This window comes from Oncorhynchus masou, chromosome 32, assembly GCF_036934945.1.
Source record: "Oncorhynchus masou masou isolate Uvic2021 chromosome 32, UVic_Omas_1.1, whole genome shotgun sequence".
Lineage (NCBI taxonomy): Eukaryota > Metazoa > Chordata > Actinopteri > Salmoniformes > Salmonidae > Oncorhynchus > Oncorhynchus masou.
This window is the reverse complement of record NC_088243.1, coordinates 53,070,880-53,098,500: the sequence shown is the minus strand read 5'-3', so window position 1 is coordinate 53,098,500 and position 27,621 is coordinate 53,070,880. Positions and strand designations below refer to the sequence as shown.

The window sequence follows — 27,621 nt, the reverse complement described above, 5'->3', positions numbered from 1 at the left end:
ATGGAACTGAAGTCTAACAGAGTGCTCTCGTAGGTTCCTCTGTCACATGTGAATGGAACTGAAGTCTTACAGAGTGCTCTCGTAGGTTCCGCTGTCACATGTGAATGGAACTGAAGTCTTACAGAGTGCTCTCGTAGGTTCCTCTGTCACATGTGATTGGAACTGAAGTCTTACAGCGCGCTCTCGTAGGTTCCTCTGTCACATGTGAAGGCAGTCTATGTTGCCTTGTAGAGGCCTACCAAGACCATTTAAGGAGCTCAATTGCTACCAGTTTGTTTTTGTTGTTTTACTCCTTTGGCAGCTTCACAAAATCCCACACACATTCATTGGCATTAGCCCTCCCTCAGAAGCAAAGAAGTCGCAAATAGAGGGCAAAGAGCAGGGCAGGCGAGTTCATTTTACCACGATTTGTCAAATTTCTACCCTCATCAATCTTTGTGAATACTGAAAATTACTGGTTTGCCCCTATCATAAAAAGCAACCATATCTGTGTGCACATACTCTATAAAAAAGAGTAACATATATTTTTTCATTTATTTATAAGCATCAGCTGCTTCAGATTTACTAAATGAAATGCCCAAACCCAGGAGTGTTTGAAACTCGAAACAGACAATTCTTTGAGAGGTTTGGCCCTAAAGGAAGAGGATAGAGGATCATAAGGAGGAGTTTTCAAGGTTTGCAGTGTCTGTTTCAAATCTGCTGCTTCAGTTAACTTGCTGTTAAGTGTTCTCAACAAATTAAGTGGTACTGTGGGAGATGGAGCACACAGGAAGGACAAACTGGGCAGCGAAAGAATCAGTCAGTAAACTTACCAATCATATTATTCCCTGACATTTAATTTTTTTGGAACGATGTGCCAGTGTAATTAATAGGAATCTTGACATGTAAAGGTCTTGCATGGATGATTGTGTAGAAAGATGCTAAAACTGCAAATTCTTTTCACTAAGACTTAGGGAAATTTCAAATGAACGTCCAATGCTTTCTCGAAGAAGTGCAGAGTCATTCTGTCTTCTAATTTAGGACATTTATTGAGAAAAGACAGTAATTACTACTATGGCCAGTGACTAACCCATTTGTTCAGTGCATTTGGAATGTATTCAGACCCCTTGACTTTTTCCACATTTTGTTACATTACAGCCTTATTCTAAAATGGATTAGGTTTTCATCAAGGATCTCTCTGTACTCTGCTCCATTCCTGTTTCCCTCGATCCTGACTCATCTCCCAGTACCTGCCGCTGAAAAGCATCCCCACAGCATGATGCTGCCACCTCCATGCTTCACCGTAGGGATGGTGCCAGATATCCACCAGACATGACGTTTGGCATTCAGGCCAAATAGTTCAATCGTGGTTTCATCAGACCAGAAAATCTTGTTTCTCATGAGTCTTTAGGTGCGTTTTGGCAAACTCCAAGCAGGCTGTCATGTGCCTTTTACTGAGGAGTGGCGTCCGTATGACCATTCTACCATAAAGGCCTGATTGGTGGAGTGCTGCAGAGATGGTTGTCCTTCTGAAAGGTTCTCCCATCTCCACAGAGGAACTCTGGAGTTATGTCAGAGTGACCATCGGGTTCTTGGTCACCTCCCTAACCAAGGCCCTTCTCCCCCGATTGCTCAGTTTGGCCCGGCGGCCAGCTCTAGGAAGAATTTGGTTGCAAACTTCTTTCATTTTGAGAATGATGGAGGCCAATGTGTTCTTGGGGGACCTTCAATGCCGCAGACATGTTTTGGTACCCTTCCCCAGATCTGTGCCTCGACACAACCCTGTCTTGGAGCTCCTTCGACCTCATGGCTTGGTTTTTGCTCTGACATGCACTGTCAAATGTGGGACCCTTATATAGACAGGTGTGTGCCTTTCCAAATCATGTCCAATCAATTGAATTGACTAAAGGTGGACTCAAATCAAGTTGAAGAAACATCTCCAGGATGATCCATGGAAACAGGAGGCACCTGAGCTCAATTTCAAGTCTCATAGCAAAGGGTCTGAAAACCTATGTACATAAGATATTTCTGTTTTACATTTACATTTTTTATACATTTGCAAACATTTCAAAAAACCTGTTTTCACTTTGTCATTATGGGGTATTGTGTGTAGATTGACGAGGAAACTTTTTAAATCAATTTTAGAAGAAGGCTGTAATGTCACAACATTTGGAATAAGTCAAGGGGTCTGAACACTTTCCCGAAATGGCCTGTATACAGAGCTCAAAGCTGACGTATAGTAGTATCTTGTCAAATTGGAAGCAGTAGCTCTTTCATGGTGGGGATGTTCCTAGCATGTGAACGGTTTGGTGAAATACTCTTGGCTGAATTTGATGTGAGCTTGCAGGGCTGTGGTTGAGGAACCAGCAGGGGAGGGAGAGAGAGAAAACAACCTCTTTCTTCTTTTGTCAGAGGAGGACAAGGGGTTCCTCTCCAGCTCCTCTCTGTCTGTCATCTCTCCCTAACTGCAAACATAGCTCTGTTTTCCCACACAGCGGCTCCAGGAGGCCATTCTGGCACCCTAATCTCCATGTAGTGGACTCCTATACTCAACTATACTCTGTGGGCCCTGGTCAAAAGTACTACACAATATAACAAATGGGATGACATTTTTGGAGGCAGCCTCTGTCAGAGTACTGTACTCTCACTTCCCCGGCTCTGCCATGCCCTCTGCCTGTCTCTGTTTCTGTGTGGGAGCAATAGGCCCTGCCTGCATTGGGATGAGGAGCCGTGCCTTGGAGGGGAGATTTGTTTTGGCTAAAATGTAAATTAAATGTGTTTTAATGACTTTGTTAGCAAAAGTCAGCAAAGCCATCTGGCCTCGCAGCGCCTGGTACCGCAGGGCCCTGAAGCCACTACAGACGATCCTGGTCTCTCACCCCTGTTAGCAGTCTACTCAGGAACCAGGGATGTGTGTGCTGAAAATGTATGCCAAATTCTGTCACTTCAGACAATACACTTCATTTACTGGGATGGGCATGCTTGTTAAATGTGCTGTGGAAGTCCACTAATTGGCTTGGACTGGGCTGAGACTGAGGCTAGTAAAAAAAATGGTTTGCGCATAATTCAAGTTATCAAAACTGCAACTCATATTGTGTAAACGGATGGACAGTATTTGCCAGTTTTCTTACTGCTCAAAGAATAACCTACTCTGACTTCATATAAAGAGGATAGCCAAGTGCTCTGCTGTTTTAACTATGGTGGCTGGGGAGCTCGTTCCACCATTCAAAGGCAGGATGGGAAGGAGGCAGGGCCGGAATGTGGGATTCCCCCCAGACCCCACTACCCGCCCCCCACAGGGTGACCAGAGTTTGCAAGGCATAAATGGCCTGATGTTGTGAGAGGTTGGTCTGATGATGATTGCATGCAGGTTGAAGGAGTAGTTACAGTAGGGGGGGGGGGTCTCTGGGGAGGTTTAGAACCTGTTTTCGCTCTAAACCACCAGCGAGAGGCACTTACTGCATTTTACTGCCGTGCCTGGCTCCACCTGATCTGCCCCTGTGCTGGCATGCAGATGGCAGCCAGGCGGCCATGTTGGGTGCTGCTGTAGTGTTCTAAGCAGGGGAATCCCCAGGGTGAGAGGAGCAGAGGCACAGTTACAGGATATTCCTGTGGCTGTGGTAGATGGACACGCTAGTGCTAATGTCAGTCTGTGTGTGGAGCAGAACAGATCCCCCCCCCCCACCCCCCCCACCAGGCGGGTGGTAAGATGCAGTCAGAGCAGCAGGGTGTTAGTGGCTGCTATCCTGATCACCCGATAACCTTGACTTTCATCTACCGCCAGTAGCAGAGTTTGCACAACACTCAGCTCATCAGCTCAGCACAGGCTACAGGCTCAGCCAGGTAGAGAATGCTGTGATGTGTTCCAAACCCTTACCCAACCAATCCTGTTGTGTAGGCGGGAATAGAAATCACCAATCAGGAGGCTCCAGCCCCATACAGCCTACCTCTCTGAATCATTCTCTACTGGATGCAGCAAGCCCTACAGTGTATTTCCCCACTTCTGGATTGTGTTCTTATGCTTAGTGTGTTTAGAGCTTCTCCAACATCTCTCTCGTGATATATACATACTGCCCACTGCAGGGAGGTAGGAGAGGAGAACAGGCCTATTCCCCTTAGCAGACTGACAGAGCCCACCGAGCCCATTTCCCATAGCAGCGTAATCACTGCCCCTCACTTGTACTCTATAAAAGTCAGACCTTGGAGGCATGATTAACTTAATTCCAATATTTGCTCGACTCGCCCGTGAGAAAGCTTATATAAAACTTCACCCCACCCCCGTCCCCACCCCCCACCCCCGTCTCCAGATACACCCACAGCGTGACCAGATGTCCTTCTGTAAAAAAAAGAATAATAACAGTAGTGAAAAGACAAAAAAACACTCCAAGCTGGAACACGACTAGTTTCATTCATTGGCCCGTTAATATATAGGTGAACGGGACACTTGTGCTAACATTCCTGCTTGGTCCCCAACTCCCCAGCCTCTACCTTACCCCTGTACCTCGGTGCCCCCGGAAAAGGCAGAAATATGTGTCTACTAATAGCGTAAGGAAGGTGGAAATGTGGCCTAAGGGTCCCAGGCCAGCGTGAACCTGTGGATTTATGATGCAGTGCGTAAAACACTCCGTAATGCCACGCCGCAGCTGAACTCAATTTCAGGCCAGGGCTCGGGTGTTAACAAGGGTGGACAACCCATTTAGCATTGGCGTTTACCACCCCTCTCTATCTGCCTGGTGGCTGTTTTTTTTCTTGTCATTTTCATGGCCGTTTCCAGAGAGACATTGAGCCTCATCTATCCCACACAACCGTAAAGTTACGTTGCACCTGACCTGAGATGTTCCTCTCATATAAATATTTTATCAAGGGCATAAAAGGGGGAGGCCATTGATTCATTCCCCTCCAAGCATTCCCCTCTAAGCATTTCCCTCCAAGCATTCCCTTCTAAGCATTTCCCTCCAAGCATTCCCCTCCAAGCATTCCCCTCCAAGCATTCCCCTCCAAGCATTCCCCTCCAAGCATTCCCCTCCAAGCATTCCCCTTCAAGCATTCCCCTCCAAGCATTCCCCTCCAAGCATTCCCCTCTAAGCATTCCCCTCCAAGCATTCCCCTCCAAGCATTCCCCTCCAAGCATTCCCCTCCAAGCATTCCCCTCCAAGCATTCCCCTCCAAGCATTCCCCAAGCATCTAAGCATTCCCCTCCAAGCATTCCCCTTCAAGCATTCCCCTCCAAGCATTCCCCTCTAAGCATTCCCCTTCAAGCATTCCCCTCCAAGCATTCCCCTCTAAGCATTCCCCTCCAAGCATTCCCCTCCAAGCATTCCCCTCCAAGCATTCCCCTCCAAGCATTCCCCTCCAAGCATTCCCCTCCAAGCATTCCCCTCCAAGCATTCCCCTCCAAGCATTCCCCTCCAAGCATTCCCCTCTAAGCATTCCCCTCCAAGCATTCCCCTCCAAGCATTCCCCTCTAAGCATTCCCCTCCAAGCATTCCCCTCTAAGCATTCCCCTCTAAGCATTCCCCTCCAAGCATTCCCCTCTAAGCATTCCCCTCCAAGCATTCCCCTCGCTCGCCCCTGGATAAGATCCCAGAGGGGCCGTTTCTCTACCTTGAGAAAGGATGCCAATGTTTATTTAAATATGGCCTCATCCGAGAGCCCTTATAAATCAACCTGCCCCATGATGTCATCATCAATGAGATCATCTTGCCAGTGCTAGAGGTCATCTGTAGCCTGCACCTTCTCCGGGTTAGGTCTGGAACATTCCTTTATATATAGGAGAAGGGGAACATGGACGGTTGGTTTGGACTGCAGGGACACATTAACCACCACCTTTCTCCCTGAACGCACATGGACAGGAACATAGAAACACGTACGCATGCAGCGAAACTAAGCCGGCTCCATGCTGTGAAATGAGACCCTGACTTTTGAACAGAGCTGTTCTCCATCATGAGGGTCATTCAACCCTGCCTCCCTCCCTCCTTACAGCGTTGTGCTGCTTAGCCTCTAAGCCTTCAGGCTCCCTCCTCTGCTTTGTGTTAAACCTATACAGTATGTTCCCCTCCGATGCCACCTCACCACTCTGTCTGTCTGCAGTGGCCTTGGGAATGAACTGAAAGGGTGCAACCCGCCAAGACGTAACACATAATGCCTTTGACCCCGTCATTAGTTTATTGGGTAACAACTTACCATTTAGTTGTGTTTTATGACCCAAGAGGCCTTAATAAGCTAGAAATAACCTATGACAGAGAGCTACTTATTTCCTTCCAAGTGAAAAGCCCTCCATTTCATTCCCATCAGAGGGACATTAATGGATGGCTTCCCTAGGCCTCCCAGTAAGATATAAGTGCAGTACCTCTAGACAAAATAACACACACACACACACGCACAGACACACACACTGCCCCTATAACACGTCTGTCTGACTCCACCAGAGAAATAAGTATAACACAAGCTGTATATTTGATCAATGCCTAAATGCCCAGGGCGCCACGTGTATATTCTCCACTTTTATATACGTTTAGCCGTCGGAGGGATAGTATGTAGAGTGTAAACTTTCTCCGCGTTCAAATTTTCCTGGCCTCTTCGAGCGATAGAAATGCAACCCGGGCAGAGTTATTGTTGGAATGTGTTGAGTTGGAAAGTGATATCCCCGGCCCCTGAGTGACACTTTCAAAACAAACATGACAGCGAGAAGGGCGTTACTGCTCCACAGTGTATCTACACAACCGGAGATCGAGGTAAAAGGGAAGAAAAGCATCAAGATGGCCGAGCCCAGTGAGACGCGCAGGAAATGTAAGGGTTTGTGCCGAACGTGTTGTGTTCAAATGAGAGGAAGTGAGATGGATGCAGTGGTGAGGCGTAACAGAGTAACACTGCCGCTGTGAGCCAAGGGAAGAGAGTAGGTCGGGTTAAGTGGCCAGTGGTAGTGGCAGAATGGTCAGAAGCATGTTCGCTGAGTCCAGCGGTCAGCCGTGAGGACCCCTGGCCTGGTGCCCCAGTCAGATGAGATGTGAATGAGTTGATGGTGATTATAATCAGCAGTCTAAACACAGACCGCCCCGGCAGGCCGGGAGGAACTGGACCCATAATGCCCCGTGACTAGGTGTGGATTGCAATTGGATTTCCTCTTCCCTAGGACTGGTATCTTGGCTCAGTGAGGGAGGGGTGATTGGATGTGTGTGTGTGTGTGTGTGTGTGTGTGTGTGTGTGTGTGTGTGTGTGTGTGTGTGTGTGTGTGTGTGTGTGTGTGTGTGTGTGTGTGTGTGTGTGTGTGTGTGTGTGTGTGTGTGTGTGTGTGTGTGTGTGTGCGTGCGTGTGTGTGTGGAAGCGGGGGATAGGGTTGTTGTTAGTATGTTTACACACCGCCCCATTTCCTACAGGAAACTGCCGCCCGGCCGGCCCGTGCCACGTCCACTGATTCGATTAAGGAAGGGTATTCCAATAAATTCAATTTCATTCTTGATTCCAGGAAGCTTTGGTTCGTACACAGGGGAACCGGGCAACTTGATGGCCAACGTTAATGTTCGAGGCGTTCACTGTGATGGAACAAGGCACAGTGTACGTGGCGTGTTGCCTTGACATTCTCTTTTGGTGTCAATGGACAAGATGCATGCGCCAGTCACACAGCTCTGCCTTCATCTCCCTGTGAGACAGCCATCTCCCTTGAGCTGTGTTTCGGTTATGAACTGTGTTTACCTCTCTGTGGCCTAATGTTACATGGCTTGCCCCCACGCACCAGATATCATGGAGGCAATCTTGTCAGGGTTTTTCATTTCAGGCCCGGTGATACTCCGTGTTACCTTCCCTGCTGATATCTTATTTCCGATGGGCGCTGTCTCGTTCTCTTATCTCCACATGGAGGAAGCAAGAGGACTGTTCCAGCCAGAGACCCACTCCACCTCTCCTCTTCTCCTCCCTGCTGGGATCCTATTAGCTGCCCACCTGCCCGCCCTGCCCACCCCACCACCAGAAGCAAACAGGTGTGGAGACAAGAGACTGCGTCCCAAATGTCACCCCTTTCCTTACATTGTGCACTACGTTTGACCAGAGCTCTACGGGCCCTGGTCAAAGGTAGTGCACTACATACTGAATAGGGTGCCATTTGGGACGTATACAGGGACTCAACTTTTTTTCCACTGAGCCCTGGGGGGTACAGAGGAGAAGATAGCCCATCTGTCGGTCTGTCTGTCCGTCCGTCTGTCCATCTGTGCTCCCAGGGTGGGATCATGAGTGCCCTCTCCTCTGTCCTTCATGCCAGCCAGCCCTACTGACAGGGCAGACAACATACTGTACTGTAGTACCACTACGAGAACCTGAGAGACTCCTGGCTCTAGCCTCAAAACCCCACTGCCAATGCACAAACTTCAGCCAAACGGTTCTTAGTTTGCAATACTACAGTACAAACTCCTACAAGGCTACACCTCTTTCTCCCGACCGCTTAGTAAGGACGTGTCCTGATGTCCCTCTGGGACTATTTTTAACCTATTTTTACCGTCACTAGTCATTTAAAGCTTGGCTGGTGTAGCCGACCTTGCTTGCCTTGGGTTTGGCTTAGCGTCTGTGGTTGTGAGAGCTGTTCCAGAACAGTCAACCAGTCAGTCAGCCGGTCAGTCAGTCAGGGCTCTCAGTATATCTACAGATACTTGCGAGGGCGTCATAATTGCCACCCTTCTCCGAGGCCCTCTGCTGTGTTAATGTGCTCACATCTAAACATGTGGAGAAATATTATGCCTCCCAAGGCACACGGCCTAGAATGTAGTCTAACTCTACCTCCCTCCTGAATAAATACTTTACTCTGCCATCCATCCCATAAACAGATTAATTTATTGATTGTGTGGCTGGGGCGGGAGGACAGAGAGAGCGGGAGAGAAGCCATGGAGCTCCACCTTGTGGATGATCTGGCCTGTACAGGCTTCTGTCCCCTCTCTCTCTTTCTCTTTTTCTCTCTTCCCCTTCTCTTTCTTTCTTTCTTTCTCTCTCTCTCTCTCTCTCTCTCTCTCTCTCTCTCTCTCTCTCTCTCTCTCTTTCTTTCTTTCTTTCTTTCTTTCTCTCTCTCTCTTTCTTTCTTTCTTTCTCTGTCTCGTTCGTTGACTGGCTGGGTGCCTGTGTTAACGTGACACTAGACTGGTGCTGCGGAGTATCATCTTACTGTAACCTAATAGTCCAACAATTAGCCAACGTTTCTTTGTCTAGCTTGTATCTAATCACAATGTTCAATGTGGAGTAATATCTCACAACTTGACCGGGAAATATCTTTCTAACTAGTCATGATGAATTAGAATGATGTCTAAAGACGTTTTTATTTTGGTGTGCGGTCGTTGGTGGTTGAAAGACGTGAGGTAAAACTTGGTGAGCGAAATTAGCAGTAAAGCCCTGTCAAGCTTATTGTTGTTCTTCTCTTTCATATTAACAGGTTTTGGGCAATTATCCACGAATGGGAGCCGTCAGCTGTTTGCGTTTCTGTAGAATGGCAGTAGTACATATTGTGGTTGTGGGGAAGAGGGGAAAGGAGCAGGGGCTTATGGTTTGGCTTTGTCCCCCCCTCCCCTCCATGTGATAACAGAGCCGTGCACTGATTGGGGCCCCTGGGGGCCTGGCCCCATGCTCTCTCAGTCTCTCTATCTCTCTCTCTCCTGGTTGTTGTAGCATTTCTCCTTTCCTTTCACGTTCTCTGGTTGCAATTAACATCTTACTTTTTAGTCATTTAGCATTTAGCTCTTATCCAGAGCGACTTACAGTAGTGAGTGCTTACATTTTCATTGGTTCTCAGGTTATGTTACATGTTAATGACCAGGCTGGTGGAATGGTGTTGACCCTGCTAGAATCACATGAAGGATAATTAAGGTGCAAGGAGAGAAACAACACAGCCTTCCTGCAGGAAACTTAACTTCTTACTGGACCTCTACTGCTGTCCTCACCTTCCTCTATGACCTTTCTAGAGATCCCTGACTCCCTCCTTTCTACCTACTCAACTCCCTCGTTCCTCTATTTCATTATTTTTTTGCTCTCTTTTTCTCTCTTTCTCTCACTATTTGTCTTTCGGTCTCTATCTCCCCGCACCTCTCTCTCTCACCCCCCTCTCTATCTATCTTCCTCCCTCTCTCTCTCTCCCTCTTTCTCTCCATATCTCTGTTATTAGATTTTAGGTCTAATGCTCCTGGGCACTGTGGTCTGAGCAGCTCTAATTTGTACTAAATCATCTCTCCTCCGCACCATATGCTCTCCCAGCGAACCACCATGAATTAGAAAAGCCAGTGATTTGTGATATTACATGATTGGATATGAAGAGAATTCACTCTAGTCCACGTTGATTTTTGTCCCTGGTTGAATGAATGATTTTCATATTCTCATGTTCTCTCGACATCACTCTTTAGCTCTGTGGTACGATAGCATGAATGTGGTTTTTAAACGGTCTGGGTAGCATTAAATATATGTTGTTGATGGACAGTTGAGCAATGGGACGTGAATGAATGAATCACATCTATTGTATGGTTTGGGTGTACAAAACAAAATGAAAGCTATGATCCCTTATTGATGTCACCTGTTAAATCCACTTCAATCAGTGTAGATGAAAGGGAGGAGACAGGTTACATATTTTTTAAGCCTCGAGACAATTGAGACATGGATTGTCTGCCATTCAGCTGGTGGTTGGGCAAGACAAAATATTTAAGTGCCTTTGAATGGGGTATGGCTGTAGGTGCCAGGCACACCGGTTTGTGTCAAGAACTGCAACGCTGCTGGGATTTTCACGCTCAACAGTTTCCCGTGTGTATCAAGAATAGTCCACCACCCAAAGGACATCCAGCCAACTTGACACAACTGTAGTAGGCATTGGAGTCAAGCGCTGGGCCAACATCCCTGTGGAACGCTTACGACACCCTGTAGAGTACACGCCACGACGAATTGAGGCTGTTCTATGGGCAAAAAGGAGGAGTGCAACTCAATATTAGGAAGGTGTTCCTAATGTTTTGCACGCCTAGTGTAGATGAATGAGGTATTATTTAATTTCTTCCCGTTAAAACAATAACGCTGATCAGCGTATTAAAGCGTCCCGCATGAATCCAAACTGTACGTGCACTTACTAGTTGTGAACTAGAATCTTGAGTGAAGTCCATGAATTCATGAATTCTAAATGAGAGAGACCACAAAACTGGGATTTTCTGCGCTGTTTACCTGCACTTTGTTTTCTGGATCCAAACACCTCCAATTTGGCCTGAACAGCTAACCGGTGGCTGAGTAGTTAGTTGGCTGAGTGCACACAGTCCGCTACTTTTAACCAGAGTGCAGTAGTAGTGCACAATGTAGGGAATAGAGTGCCACTTGGGACTCAGTGTGAGTTAGGAAGGCCAGAGAGGGCTGCCTGGACCAGCCTGGATTCTTATCCAGTTAGCCTTGACATTAGCCACTCACTGCAGCTAACGGGATTAAGGTAATTATAAAGAGATTAGGGGGTTTTAGATGACGAGAAACAACCAAACAGCCCTCCCTCCCTCTATGCATCCCTCCCTCCATCGACCCGTCTTCAACCGGGAATATTATGTATTATAAGGGACGAAATATGGTCAGATATGTTAATAAAAGACAGTAAGGGTGAAACGGGACTTCTTTGAGACATGTATTATTGGACTATACTAATTGGGATCATTGAACGATTCAGAATCGTCTCTTCGTTCTCCAACAACACACTGTGTATCACTTATAGAGATGTCCTACAATGATGAAAACACCCTTCAAAGGCTGTTCGTGTCTTTGAATCTGCCAGTGGTTTTACAGGCAGGACAGCGGGAGTTGCTGAGGCATTGAGATGGTGATGGTGGCTGTAGGTTTTGATGCAGTGTGTGGTCACAGTAGACAGATTGTGTCTACAGCGTGTTGGACTCAGAAAACAACCTAATGAAATGGAATTTAAGGAATTGAACCAACATCGGACAGTTAGTTGTTTAATAACCCCCCCATCCCCCCAAAAATGTGATGTTGGCTATGCACTACGCTCTATACCACCATGTGTATCTGGGCTTCAGATCTGATTTGTATGGAAACGGTCAATGCTATAGAGACACACACATACACACACACACACACACACACACACACTCTTCTATTAGTTCTGAGCGATTAGTGCTTTTTGAGGTCGTTTCGGTTTCGGTTAGATTATTAAAATGTTTTTCACTGTTTTTGATTCCGGTTTCCAAACAAGTTCCATTGATAATTCCATTGTCTCTGTCAGGTCCACAATGGGTTGACTTCAATAGAAAAATAGGAAATGACTATGAAATGAATCAAATATTTCAGTTGTATATATCATTCAGTTTTTATTTGATGGCTTTATTACTTTTCATTCCTTAAAGTCATCTTCTCATCTCTGCTCAGGAAGTATCCCTACAGCCAGACAACGTTATCTCTGTGCTTCCTATACTGTACTGTCTTTGACTCATCCTATTTAGCTAGGCTAGCCCAACTTGAACAAGCTGCAGCGCTGTCTGACAAAATCATTTGACTAGTTCTTCAAAGTTGCTAAGGCATACTTTCACAAAGTGTCTCTATGCCTCTCTCTCTCTCTCTCTCTCTCTAGTTGTTGTGTTAAGTACTTTCCTCTCTCGTGTGCTCTGTGTGAATCTAACCTAACCTAGCAGACATTGAAGTGTATCCATCTCTGAGCCGGATAAAACAGGCGCAATGGATTATGGTCATTGTAGTTAATGACCACTCTTCTGCCCTGAACTCGGTTGAATATTTGCTTTTGTCCTACATAGTTTTAGACTTGATTTCTCTCATGAATGATTTGATTTCTCTCTAGATAAAGCGCGTTGGACTTAGAAAATAACCTAATTAAATGGAATTCAAGTAATTGAACCAATATCGGTCAATTAGTTCTAAATAAAATAAATGTCATGTTGGTTAATCGCTCAGCACTATGATCTATATAACCATGTGTATCTGGGCTTCAGATCTGATCTGGGTACAGTACTGTAGTGTAGTACTAATGCCTTTTGGGAGTGTTGTGGCCAAGACACAGACTCCTCACATAATCCACTATCTACACCAGGCTGTGTGTGACATGTGCACTCACACACGCAAACACACAGACCACAGGAGGTTGATGGCACCTTAATTGGGGAGAACGGGCTAGTGGTAGTGGCTGGAGCGGAATAGGTGGAATGGTATCAAATACATCAAACGCATGTTTTCAATGTGTTTGATGCCATTCCATTCGCTCTGTTCCAGTCATTATTATGAAGCGTCCTCCCCTCAGCAGCCTTCACTGACACACACACACACACACACACACACACACACACACACACACACGACTACTATCTCAGCCACACAATGTGCTCCCCGGGAGCAGCAGCGGCAGCACCTGCACCCTCTCTCCTCTAAGTTAATTGGACCTCCAGCAGCATGGCACTTGGTCTCCGTGGCAACCCTGACCTGCAGTGAGATGGATTAGAACACAGAATTAGGAATTAGAATAATTGAATAGGATCTCTATGCATTAGAACTTCTACTGCCCTTCCTGTCTCTCTAGCCCATCCCCCCCACCCACCAAACACACACACACACACACATGACATACATACATACATACATACATACATACATACATACATACATACATACATACATACATACATACATACATACATACATACATACATACATACATACACATGCATACATACATACATACATACATATACATGCATACACACACATACACACACACACACACACACACACACACACAAACACACACACACCAAAACCCAATCTACTAATCTATTCAGTATTATTTATGTGTGCTGAAGGCTCCCCAGATGCATATGAAGAGAAAACTATGGTGTCAGCTGTTTCACCAGCCCTCCCCTCCCCGTCCCCTCCCCTCCCACTTATCTAAAGAGCCCTTCAATCCCATTATCTGATTAGCAAAGCCATCTTATCCTCACATGTTCCCCTTTTAGTGGGGTAAGGGGTTCACTCCTTCTCCATTGGGTGGCCAAGTGCGATGGTGTCAGCCATGTTGTGTCTACCCCTCCCAGATGCCTATGCTGGGGCATCTCTCCAATCACTTTGGTGTAACAGACAAGCAGATCTGCTGTCCTCATGCGGTCTCATCATCCCTTACAACTAGACAATTTATTGCAACCGTAAATGTTCCTGAAAGCCTGATCTATCGTAAACCCTCCGTCCCGAAGAAGAAGACGAAGTAGAAAGAGAATTAATGCAAATGGCACACAAGAAATGAAAGTAAACGAACCAATAACAAATGACCCAGTGTGCCCAACCTCTCCAACTATTTCTCTCTTTTTTTCTCTCCTAGTACCTCAACTAAATATGTTTGACGTTTTTTTGGAACCAGAGCCAAAAAGGCTTTTATAACTATAAACGGTATGGATCAGGATAAATCACATTAAGCTGTCCAATTTAATTAAAGTATCATCTAAACATAATAGATACTTACACGGAGAAAAAACTATTTCCATTTATAATTTCCATTTACCCACTCTTTCTTGGGAGGCAGCAAAGGAATGTGAAACCTTAAGCAGAGAGCTTGGAGCACCCAGGGGAGTGTTTGAGACCATTTACGATGATTTAGAAGCTTCCTATTTTTCAAAAGTTATGCGCCAGAAACAAATGCGGGATGGAGGACGACGGTGGCGGTATAACGAACCGAATAGCTGTCCCACTTTAGCCTGCGTCAGCTCTCAGCCAGGAGGATCAATAGTGGAATATTTGTATTCATAAAACAGCGAGTTAATTCCATCAAGGGGTAGATGGGGTAGATGTAAGACACTAAACAAGGGCAGAGGAGTTAAACGTCTGGAGCTGAATACAAAGCCGAGGACAGAGGCCTGCCAAGGATGATCAGCCGACATGGATGCCTCAACTTTCATGTCCTTTGCTTTATCTCTCCCTCTCTCTCTCTCTCTCTCTCTCTCTCTGTCACAAACACACACACACACACACCTGCACTCACACGCTTGTTCTTTAATTAACCCAATTCCACACCGCTAGTAGAATCCCAATAGCCTGTGTTGTCATTGTCGTCACCGCAGTGGAGGGTTAAGTATGGAGGGCGAACATTTTTAAGCTACAAGTACGGTACACGTACTTTACATTTGAATGCATATGACTCCTTCCGTCCTTCCCGTCCCTTTGTGCTTATAATACGGCCTGAAACGCATCCTAATCTCCTTTAAATGTCAGACAGGAGATAGTAACAATCAAGCTCTCTCTTCCTTCTGCCGGACATGCCAACCTCGAGACGAAAACTGCAGCCGCGGGTGAAGAGACAGTCAGTAATGTGGTGGTCCAGCTCGATGTTAGTTATGGGGGCACAGATCGACGTGCCCAAACCCAGTGTGTCGTGTGGTTCCTGCCTGGGACTTTGCAACCTCCTTCGTGTACGTCATCTCTAAACTACGAGGCCCCCGTCTCCTTTAAGAGATAGAATACAGTGTAAAAGTAAAGTGGGTCACCACAATCCAAGCCGAATGACTGGATAGACTAGAGAGTGACTGGATAGACTAGAGAGTGACTGGATAGACTAGAGAGTGACTGGATAGACTAGAGAGTGACTGGATAGACTAGAGAGTGACTGGATAGACTAGAGAGTGACTGGCCTGATCGGGTCTTCCAGGCTTGTGTCTTTGGGTGAAAGACGGATGTCCAGACCGAGTCTCCATGCTGAAACCAAGAGGCTGACCATAGTAGCTCCCCGTCACACAGTCCATCCACCCTTCTGCCTGCCCGCCCCATCCCATCATCCCTGTGAAAACGCTCCTTCATGCTCCAACCTAATTAAGAGCTACTGTCGCCCTGAAAGCCAATTAGACTTTAAAGCCTTTGGAGGAGGGGAGAAATCCATAGCATTTTAATTTGTCTCCATTTTTCAAAAGTGTCTGTAAACCAATACCGATACTTCCCAGTCGTTCCCTGTAGCCAGAGCACACTACAGCAGCATAGAGACACACTACTCCTCTCGCTACCCCATCATCGCCATTATCCTGGTTGTAAAACACTGAAATATGAGCCACCCACTGTTCAATATGCGTTATACTCTTTATATATCTATATTGAATAATATTACATCTCCCCAGAGAGAGAGAGAGGGAGAGAGAGAGAGAGAAAGAGAGAGAGAGAGAGAGAGAGAGAGAGAGAGAGAGAGAGAGAGCCTGCCTCTTATAACAGAAGAAAATGGGGATTGTGACACGAGAGAGCACACCTCATTGGCGATAGTACCCTAATGGAGACGGGCTTGGCGGAGCCCGCAGTTGCACGGAGTCAGCCGTTGAAGACGTCTCGGGTTTCATGAAACACAAAACGCTCCCCCATCCCCTCTGGGTTCCTCTCTCTACCCCGTTATTGCTGTTTTTTCCTCTAATGAAAGAAATGAAAGAACAACTGAAATGTGCATCTCATAAGGCAGGCAGCATCGTCGGGGCTGGGCCGGGCTGGGCGTCTGAGGGGAGCGGCGGCCTGGCAGGCGCCTAGATGATGTCCTAACCCTGTCAGCTCTCGCTAGTGCCAGCCACCGGTAATGTGTCCCGACATCATGGATATGTGAAATCAAACAAATGTGCCTCCCTGATACATATACCCTCCCTGCTCCAATCAACCTGGGGCCAAACGGGCCTGCATGGGTTATATACACTGGGTGTACAAAACATTAGTAACACGATATTACATAGACTGACCAGGTGAATCCAGGTGAAAGCTATGATCACGCATTGATGTCACTTTTTAAATCCACTTCAATCAGTGTAGATGAAGGGGAGGAGACAGTTTAATTTGAGACATTGATTGTGTATATGTGCCATTCAGAAGGGGAATGGGGCAAGATCAAATATTTAAGTGCCTTTGAACGGGGTATGGTAGTAGGTGCCAGGTGCACCGGTTTGAGTGTGTCAAGAACTGCAACGCTGCTGGGTTTTTCACGCTCAACAGTTTCCCACATCTATCACCCAAAGGACATCCAGCCAACTTGACACAACTGTGGGAAGCATTGGAGTCAACATGGGCCAGCATCCCTGTGGAAAGCTTTCGACACCATGTCGAGTCCATGCCCCGACGAATTCAGGCTGTTCTGAGGGCAACGGCGGGTGCAGCTCAATATTAGGAAGGTGTTCCTAATGTTTTGTACACTCAGTGTATGCAATCATATAATGGCTTCTCATGTTACGGAGCTCCCGGTTTATGTTTCCCTGACAGGGAAGAGGGGTGACGGAGGACACCAGTCAGAGTGTTGTGATGAACACTAACGAGGCCTGCAGTGTCTTCCACTCCATTCCATCCCCGCCACTCTAGGTTCACATGTTGAACCGTCTGTCCTCCCTGGAGCGGGGTGTATATGGGAGGAGGGGGGTAAATGTAATATAAAAGCAATGGGAGTTGACCTGGTTAGTGTCATTTATTTCAAATGAATAATGTAATCTAATATCAGAGACAGAAATAGCTAGGAGGGAGGCTTTGGTCTCATCCTCATCTCCCATCTTTTCTCCCCCTGCTGCACTGGTTACAGTAGGTCACTGGGTGTGTCCCAAATTCTGTTATTTTGACCAGAACGCTATGGGTACAGGAAAAAGGGTGCCATTTGGGACGTTGCCACTAACTGTGCCCAGGGAGGGGGTCTGCGCCTGGACTGGATTAGTATGGGACTGGATTGGTCTGGGGCCTGCTGGGGTGGGTTGGTGGTGGGCTGGATATGGGATGTGGATGTTGTTTGTGTGGCTTGCAGGCAACAGAAAGCTACTGACGAGCCTGGCTGGAAATGACATTTGGCCTGCCGATAATAGCCCTGCCGAGAGCAACAGGCCCGTGATAGCACACCCCTCCTGTTCTGCTTGGTACCCTAGATAGGCAGATAGCGGACCAGTCAGCGGCGTAGAATCAATAACTGGGTGTTTATATCCTCTCTTTATGGCAGCATGCTGTGAATAAGGGTTATAAAGAGGGGCATATGTATGTTTTTGACTACGGTAGTACATAATATGATTGGGACAAGCGTGTTGATGATGGTTGAGGTTTTGAGCTGTTTTCCATTTTCCATGTATTTCAATTTCAATTGAAATGGTGCTTTTCCTCATCTCACTGTCCCTCTTTCACTTTCCCTCTCACCTTCGGTGAAGGGAGAGGCCGCGATAACTAGAAATAGAAACCGAATTGTGTTGCCATGCCATTCATTATTTTTCAGCGTCTGTTGAGAAAAATTGAATTGAATCAACTTGGATCACGTTTACCAGTAACTCCCAAACGTCTCTCTCTCTCTTTGTGTTTATGCAGTGTGTGTGTGTATATATGTGTATGCGCGTGTGTGGGTGTGTGTGTGTGTGCGTGCGTGCGTGCGTGTGTTTGCCCGCTACGAGGACGGCTCCTCCTTGCAGCGTGCGTAAGATATCCTTGAGTGTGTTGCTAGGCTTTTATCAGTAATATGTTTTTGTGCTGCCAGCTTGTCTGGACATGTGAGGCTTTAATGGAATCAATAGGAGATTTATAGCAGCCATCCTGTGAGTCAGAAAGAGGAGGGTGAAAGGAAAATAAAGTTAATGAAATTTGCAAGCAGATTGTCAGTGTCAGGAGACTGATGCACTCCCTCCCTCTCTCCTCCCTCTCTCCTCCCTCTCTCCTCCCTCTCTCCTCCCTCTCTCCTCCCTCTCTCCTCCCCCACTCCCTCTCTCCTCCCTCTCTCCTCCCCCTCTCCTCCCTCTCTCCTCCCTCTCTCCTCCCTCTCTCCTCCCTCTCTCCCTCCCCCCTCTCCTCCCTCTCTCCTCCCCCACTCCCTCTCTCCTCCCTCTCTCCTCCCTCTCTCCTCCCCCACTCCCTCTCTCCTCCCTCTCTCCTCCCCCACTCCCTCTCTCCTCCCCACTCCCTCTCCCCTCCCCCACTCCCTCTCTCCTCCCTCTCTCCTCCCCCACTCCCTCTCTCCTCCCTCTCTCCTCCCCCACTCCCTCTCTCCTCCCTCTCTCCTCCCTCTCTCCCTCCCCCCACTCCCTCTCTCCCTCCCTCTCTCCTCCCTCTCTCCTCCCTCTCTCCTCCCCTCCCCCCCACTCCCTCTCTCCTCCCCCCCTCCCCCTCTCTCCTCCCCCACTCCCTCTCTCCCTCCCCCACTCCCTCTCTCCTCCCTCTCTCCTCCCCCACTCCCTCTCTCCTCCCTCTCTCCTCCCCCACTCCCTCTCTCCTCCCCCCACTCTCCCTCTCTCCTCCCTCTCTCCTCCCCCACTCCCTCTCTCCTCCCTCTCTCCTCCCCCACTCCCTCTCTCCTCCCCCACTCCCTCTCTCCTCCCTCTCTCCTCCCCCACTCCCTCTCTCCTCCCCCCACTCCCTCTCTCCTCCCCCCCTCCCTCTCTCCTCCCCCACTCCCTCTCTCCTCCCTCTCTCCTCCCCCACTCCCTCTCTCCTCCCTCTCTCCTCCCTCTCTCCTCCCTCTCTCCTCCCCCACTCCCTCTCTCCTCCCCCACTCCCTCTCTCCTCCCCCACTCCCTCTCTCCTCCCCCACTCCCTCTCTCCTCCCCCACTCCAGAAATGTGTGTGTGTTTGGGGATGAGTGTGTGCTGTTTGTTTTGCGTGTGTTTGCGCGTGTGTGTGTGTTTCCGCGTGCATGTGTGTTTGAGTGGGTGGGTAGTGTGGATATTACTCTGTTTGTTGTCTGTGTGTCCTTTTAACTCGGAGGCGGGAAGCCAATTTCAGCCAGATGATAGTATCGTCTCTTTGAAGGTAGAGATCTGACTCACCTAAAATAACATGAGACACGGAGGATACAGACAAAGGATCCATGCACCATGTAACAGAGCGACATGGCCTGCCAAGAACACTGTGTAATGTGCTGCTCAACAAGGATTTGTCAGGCAGATGTTTATCACAGATTATTAGCGGCAGTATCTCGCCATTATCAAAGAACATTAGCAATGAGATTAAGTAGGCGAGGTCTATGTCTTGCTCAACAGATAGCAGAACATATGATGTGTTATTATATTACATTCATTACAGACCTTCTCCCCTATATGATTTACATCATACATGTTGCTGTGGTGTTCTGGGGAGAACTTGTGATGTCCTCAGAAGTTGTGGCAGATACACCATTTATGTGGCAGCATATTGTTGATTGCGCTAACCCCATCCAATCCGATTCACGTGCGTGTGTGTGCGTGAGGGTTTGAGGTTGCTCAAAACCGCAGAGAGAGAGAGAGAGATTGTATTTCATAACGGTTCTTATTTAGCTTGGATGATTTAATTATTTCTTTTCCCCCTCTGTAAGGATGGAGAAAACACAGCCGAGTAAACAAAACAAGAAAACATTTATTAGAACTGGGAAAAGCCGCAGGCTCTCACTCTCTGTCGCGCGTAGAGGACATAATGGACCTGAGGCCCGCCATTCATGAAAAATGTAAACAAAACAGACTAAAAGAAGAATCAGAAATGGGAGAGAGAAAATACAAAATGAAGTATTCTTTATCCGTTTTGCATCTGTGCCATCGACGTCAGAGGGAGAGCAATGGGTAAAGCGGCCGGAAGATAAATGCATTCTTACCCAATGTGTCGGCGGTATAAGCACGGAATACATTTTCCGTCTGTGCTGCATGTTAAAGTGGCGTATTATGAGTTACGCTCCTTCAAATGTTTGCCTTCTTTGTACATCGCACATAGTTTGAGTCAAAGGTACACAAAAACCCCATGCTGTTTAGATCAACTCAAGGCGGAATTGGAGATTTGTGCGTCTCTTTTCAAACAAAGGCCCCGGCCAAAGAATGCAAGGCTGTTGAAAACGTCAAGAACAATAAAGCTGGACTCAGATTGAAGCTGTATATTAGAACACACTAATTAAGATTTCTGGCACTAATAAAACTGGATTGGGCTCCCATTTAATAACATACACCCAATTGTAATTGAAGGTGGTGGGGGGGGGGGGGGGACCCAATTAATGGTGTTATTATAATATCCTGAGAGGAAATTGCTGGCAATACTCTGGTTAATTCATAATTATAGGCTGCCAGAAAGAAGAAGGAGAGAGGTTAGGTCAGGCCGGCCATTGTGTTTGGAGTCAACTTATTGATCCTGCTGAGTGAGTGAGTGAGTGAGTGAGTGAGTGAGTGAGTGAGTGAGTGAGTGAGTGAGTGAGTGAGTGAGTGAGTGAGTGAGTGAGTGATTGAGTGAGCATGGGCTGGCAGAATTCCACAGTGTTTTTGGGTCCTTGCCTGATTATTTACCACTGGAATTGGTTGTAACGAGGTCAGTGGGGTTAAGCTGGAGGTGAGAGAAACGCACACCTGTTTAGGCGAGGTGCTGGCGGGCGGAGTAGAGAACACTTGAAAAAGAAAAGGAGAGCCGCAAACTCTAGGAGCTCAGATGCAATAATGTAATAACCTCATAACCAATATTTCAACGGACAAGTTGTCTTCATCAGGGTATAATGACAAACACTGTGGGTCACTAGTTTATATAGTGTCAAAGGACACACGCAGGTGTCTGTAATCATTTCATTGGTTAATTTACAGATATAAATAAAACATACAGTAAATGGATAGCATACGATCATAGCTATGTAGGTCTACGAACATTTACAATGGCAAAATCACAATTATTACGAGAATGGCTTCAGATCAAAGTCTACGTTGAGACCGAATGGAGCAGGTGTCTTTAAATGAAAGATCCAGGCAACCTCTCGTTGTAACAATAAATTGTCGAGGTCCCCGCCTCTCCTCGGGAGCGTGACGTGTTCGATGCCGGTATAACGTAAGGACGAAGGACGTAAGGACGAAGGACGTAAGGACGAAGGACGTAAGGACGAGTCCGCTTCCAAAAAGTGGGTACTGTACGTCGAGTTTCCTGCACCTAATGGGAGCTGCGATGCGCCGAGATTCCTACTTTTAATTCGCGCCTCGTTTTACCCACATCATTTTTACCACAAGGACGAGTTGTAAGATAAATAGCCGCCTTAAGAGGAGCAGTCGGGTTAAGCCCACCGGTGGTCTCTCTCTGTTATGTGGCGCAGACATGACCGGCAGACAGACACCCTGATTATACCCCCAGATATTCCATATCTCATTTGTTTCCTCCCTGCCCAGTAATTGCATTCTGCTTTTCAAAATGATGTTTGCCGACAAGCATCTACAGACAAACAAGGCTTCATAAAGTTAAGCAAAACCATTGTGACATGTCCAAAGTAATTTGGCTCATAACCGAATGCATAGAGGGAGAAAGAGAACTGTCAGGATTATAAGGTGGTGCCATGTCTTAGTTTGCGAGTGTTCTTTTTCTCTGTCATGCGTTCTCAAGTTACTCAAACCCAATGCGATTGCTTCATTTCTCCTGGAGAATAATGGAGCCCTATTGAAGGGTTCTTACTTGAGTTAAAAATGTTGAAATGTTTTACATTAAAAAACGTACACACACATATGTATCCCCATCACACACACACACACACACACACACACACACACACACACACACACACACACACACACACACACACACACACACACACACACACACACACACACACACACACACACACACATAAGAGGGAGAGAGAGGGGGTTCTGAGAGGGCAGAAAGAGAGGAAAGGGAAGATATGACGTTTATGGTTTGTAGAACAATTTGATTTTAGACTTCAAAGGGATAGCTATCATTACTCCTCAGCAGAACGCCGGAGCCCCAGAATGCTCCAGAATGCCCATATGTTCTTAACCGCTTCGCCTCTCTGAAATGTGAGTTGGGCCTTCAAACAACCCCCTAACATTTCATCTTTGTCTTTATCTTGTGCTCCCCAGAGACCTCAGTGAGAACCAGATCCAGGCAGTTCCTCGTAAGGCTTTCCGTGGGATCACAACTGTCAAAAACCTGTAAGTAGCCACACTCCATCCTCCTCTATCTTCCGTATATAGAAAGCACTTTAACAAGCACCTGGCCTGGCTTCTCTGTGAAAAACAAGTGTGGAAAATGTTCTTTGTCAGAGGATAGATGGGTCCAGGTCTGTTGGAACAATTATCTAGTCTCCTGTCCGATCATTAATTCATTCATTCATTCGTCCGTTCGTTTATTCATGCATTCATGAGATTCTAATAAATAACACCACAATTAATACACTGACAAATGTATTCCTCCTGCTTAGGGAATTACAACCCAGGTTGTCATCAAGCCACAGTAAGATGGCCTTCTATTTTAATTTAGTTGACAGGATTCACGCACATGGTTACTTCGGTTCAGTATTAGTGGTGAGATGCTGCTTCTGATTTGCATGGAGTCTGATGATATTATGATTAAAACCACGCCCTATCTCCAGACCAGAGCCAATTGTACGCTTCCCCACACATGTTGCCGGGTGATGGTTTTGGGCAGAATATCAGAGAGAAAGAGAAAGCAATTCCCAGCCAATGGCCGCCATTCGTCGCCCAGAACAATAAACACTGCATTCCCTAAAACTCAGTCCCAAATCAGCCAATCAGAGGACGACTTATCGATGATTCACTGCAATTAATAGAAAGACGTGTTGTTGAGTTTAGGCTTAATGGGCCGACCACTGTGTTTGGAGTTAAGATCACCGCTTGTATGTAAATCAGCCAGATTCGGTCTGTTCCTTTTCCCAGGGTTGTGTTGTAAGTCAGTCTGGGTGGTTCTGGGTGGTTTCCTCCACTATCCGATCATCAGCATCATCCACTTTCCCTTTCACGTGATAGACTGCGTCCCAACAGGCACCATATTCCCAACAGTGCACTACTTTTGACCAGAGCCCTATGGGGGAATGGGGTGCCTTTTTTGGGACGCATCCATAGAATGAAACCTGGTTTGTCTTTCTATATAAACTCCCTCTCAATGTTGCCGGCTGAACTGGGGTCCCCTCAACAAGAGAGAGAGCTAGAGAGAGAGAGCAAGAGAGAGAGAGAGAGAGAGCAAGAGAGAGGGAGATAAAGCAAGAGAGAGAGCAAGAGAGAGAGAGAGGGAGAGAGAGGGAGAGAGAGAGCAAGAGAGAGGGAGAGAGCAAGAGAGAGGGAGAGAGCGAGAGAGAGAGCAAGAGAGAGAGGGAGAGAGAGAGCAAGAGAGAGGGAGGGAGAGAGCAAGAGAGAGAGAGGGTAAGAGAGAGAGGAGAAGAGAATAGAGAATAAAGGACAGACTGGAGTCAGCTGGCCTCCATTACCTACCAGATCTCCTGTCCTGTCCATGCCTGTGGTGCTATTGATAATCTGCAATCCACCAAATAAACAGAGCCACACAGTGCTTTCTATTCTGAAAGAGAGTGTGATAAAGTAAGGCATCTCCTTTAAGGACATGAGTCAGAGGTTCATGTTATGCACTGCTCTGCGTGGAGGAGCGACAGTCAGCCAGGTTGGCTTTAAAGCTCGGGGCAGAGTAATTGCGTTTGAAAATAAGTGGAGTGCCTGTCTGTTTGTGTTAGGGCACCGCTGCCACTCAATGAGGCTCCCCTCCACCGCCCTCTGCCCCTCCCCCTCTCAGATTCAGTTAACAGAGTGTCACTCACACCCCCCCCCCCCTCTCTGACCCTGGCCAGATGAGACCCCCCACCCCCCCTCTCTCTCCTCACTCATCTCCACAGGTCAACGTGTGTGAGAGGTGCCCCTCCATCTCCCTGTGTTGCCCCCCCAACCAAAAAAAAACATGCTCCGTTCTCTCAAACGGTTGATGAATGGAGAGCGAGTTGCTCATTACTCATCAAAGAGAGAGAGAGAGAGAGAGAGAGATGGAGAGAGGGACGGGCAATCACAGCAGCCTCGTCGCCGGGTTGGAGCGTTTAGCACACTTCTCCAGCTGTTTGCAGAGCACACAGGAGACAGGGAGGAAGGGAGACAGTGACTGGTTGCCTGAGACTCTTTAGTAACCCCCATCCGTCACCACCACCACCCCCCCCCCCCCTCCCATTCCTCCTCAGGCACCTCCACCCCAGCCCCAGCACAGCAAGGTGACTCCTGATTTAATTGCCGAAACAGTCCAACCCTCCATTTTCCTCCCAAAGAAAAACCCTGACAGGTCCCAGTTGGCCCGTGCATTGATTTTCTCATATGCTCTCCCCTCTTTCTCCTAATGCCCTCCTTTTGTACTACAGAAGTAGGGACACACTGCTCTCCCCACACTCGTAATCCCAACCCTGATATCCTGGAGAAATCTTTATTGGCTACTGAAAACTGGAGTGGCATTAATTTCACTCAGCTATCAGATTGCCTTTCTTTTCCTTTAAAAAAAAACTGCCAAGAAACTGGCAGAGGTTGTTATTCTAATCTGCTCTCTCAACAAATGAGACAAATTTGTCACAAATCTGTATATGTCAGAGCAGACAGGATCTTTATCTGGGGTTTCTGGGCCTGCCGCCCTTGGCTGGCTTCAGCTAAGTATCAGCTCCACACACACACACATGCTGCTGACTGACTACTGTATCCGTCTATCCTACACACAATCGGCCAATCCACAGTGTTGTCCATCAGCAACAAAATGGCTGCCCACTGTAGGTCTTATAAGGTTATCTGCACATAACATAGACATTCTGTTGCGATAGTGGCAGTATAGAGAGGTCTGTCAGACAGCAAACCAAACCTCCACTGGGCTGGGCTGACAGTGAGTTATTGGACATATATGAGACCAGTGCATTGACATCCCTCTGATTCTAAACACTGCGGCCTCACTAATGCTATATCAACTAAATGCAAGGTGTGATTGAGAGTCCAGTTCTGCAGCTGGTTGGGAAAACAATGCATGTGCATGTGCATAACTCATAACCCCCCCCCCCCCCCCCACCCTCCACCTCTGTCTTTCACTCCATGTTCCCCTACCCAGAATGCTGCGTCCGTAGCTCGCCGACTGCTTCTGGCGCAGCTTACCTGACCGCGCCACCACACGACACTAGAAGCACCGCGGGCACTCTGTACCGCTGTACCCAGGCCTCTGCTCACTGAACCACGCTACGGACACCAACACACAGCTGCAACGCACAGCTCCTAGGCTACCGGGCTCTCACGTACGGAAGGGTTCTGCAGTGTCCCCTTTGTCCAAGTACACACAGTATTAGTAGAGAGATTCTTTAGGCCTTGTGTCCACATACATCCACAGAAGGACACTGGCTAACCACTGTCTGTACTGCCCTCTAGCTGTGCTAATCAGGACACGGTAGGTAGCTGTGGATTGGCTGTGTGATTTATCTCCATCTGTCCATCCCTTCCTCCTGAAGCCCTTCAGCCTCTCCGTTAGCTAAAGCCCAGTGACAGTGGAGTTGCTGCTATAAGGTTGTGTCCCGAATGGCACCCTATTCCCTGAACTATATAGAGAATAGGGTGCCATTTTGGGACGCCGACCCTGTCTGTTAGGGACACCAGCTCCGGGCAGCCTCACTCCACTGCGCTCCCCGCTCCCTCCACCACAGAGACGGATCCTCTCATTCACTTCCTGTTGTCTTCGCTAATGAACGTTGGTCATCTGGGTCCCCAAATTAATTGGGAGGTTTGTGGCTGTTGGTTTAGCATCCTGCTCCATCCTTCCCCGTGACAGATTAATAGGGCTGGTCTGAGTCGGTCGGTACTGTTAAGGACGGCTCCCCTCTCCCTTTTTCTCCACTCTTTACCCCCTCTCTCACTCTCTCTGTATCTCTCTACCCTCTCTCTCTCTCTCTCTCTCTCTCTCTCTCTCTCTCTGTATCTCTCTTCCCCCCCCCTCTCTCTCTCTCTGTATCTCTCTTTCCCCCCTCTCTCTCTGTATCTCTCTTTCCCCCTCTCTCTCTCTCTCTCTCTCTGTATCTCTCTTTCCCCCCTCTCTCTCTGTATCTCTCTTTCCCCCTCTCTCTCTCTCTCTCTCTCTATATATATATATCTCTTTCCCTCTCTCTCTCTCTCTGTATCTCTCTTTCCGCATCTCTCTCTCTGTATCTCTCTACCCTCTCTCTCTCTCTGTATCTCTCTTTCCCCCTCTCTCTCTCTCTCTCTCTGTATCTCTCTACCCGCTCTCTCTCTCTCTCTCTGTATCTCTCTACCCTCTCTCTCTCTGTATCTCTCTGTATCTCTCTTTCTCTCTCTCTCTCTCTCTCTCTCTCTGTATCTCTCTTTCCCCCTCTCTCTCTCTCTCTCTCTGTATCTCTCTTCCCCCCACCCTCTCTCTCTCTGTATCTCTCTTTCCCCCTCTCTCTCTCTGTATCTCTCTTTCCCTCTCTCTCTCTCTCTATATATATATATATATATATATCTCTTTCCCTCTCTCTCTCTCTCTGTATCTCTCTTTCCGCATCTCTCTCTGTATCTCTCTACCCTCTCTCTCTCTCTGTATCTCTCTACCCTCTCTCTCTCTGTATCTCTCTTTCTCTCTCTCTCTCTCTCTCTCTCTCTCTCTCTGTATCTCTCTACCCTCTCTCTCTCTCTGTATCTCTCTTTCCCCCTCTCTCTCTCTCTGTATCCCTCTTTCCCCCTCTTTCTCTCTCTCTCTCTCTGTATCTCTCTTTACCTCTCTCTCTCTCTCTCACTCTCTCTGTATCTCACTCTCTCTATCTCTCTACTCTCTCTATCTCTCTCTTTCTCTCCTTTTTTCAAATTCCTCCATATGGGGCTGGGAATGCAGAAGCATCAAACTGCCAATACTGCTTATGACTGGGATGATTAAAGGCCAACGTAATTAGATGGAAGGAAATAAAATGTTGGACTCTCATACCCCCCACATAAC

The 27,621-nt window shown here is 47.4% G+C and overlaps 1 protein-coding gene across 1 annotated transcript in view; it reads left to right on the top strand.

The window, feature by feature from the left end:
- The window catches only part of LOC135526196 (slit homolog 3 protein-like), a 214,525-nt gene that overhangs the window by 102,346 nt on the left and 84,558 nt on the right, over positions 1–27,621 (top strand). Inside the window, exon 6 of the mRNA XM_064954354.1 lies at positions 22,743–22,814. Within this exon, the coding sequence (XP_064810426.1) occupies positions 22,743–22,814 (72 nt within the window). The remainder of the gene's footprint in view (positions 1–22,742; positions 22,815–27,621) is intronic.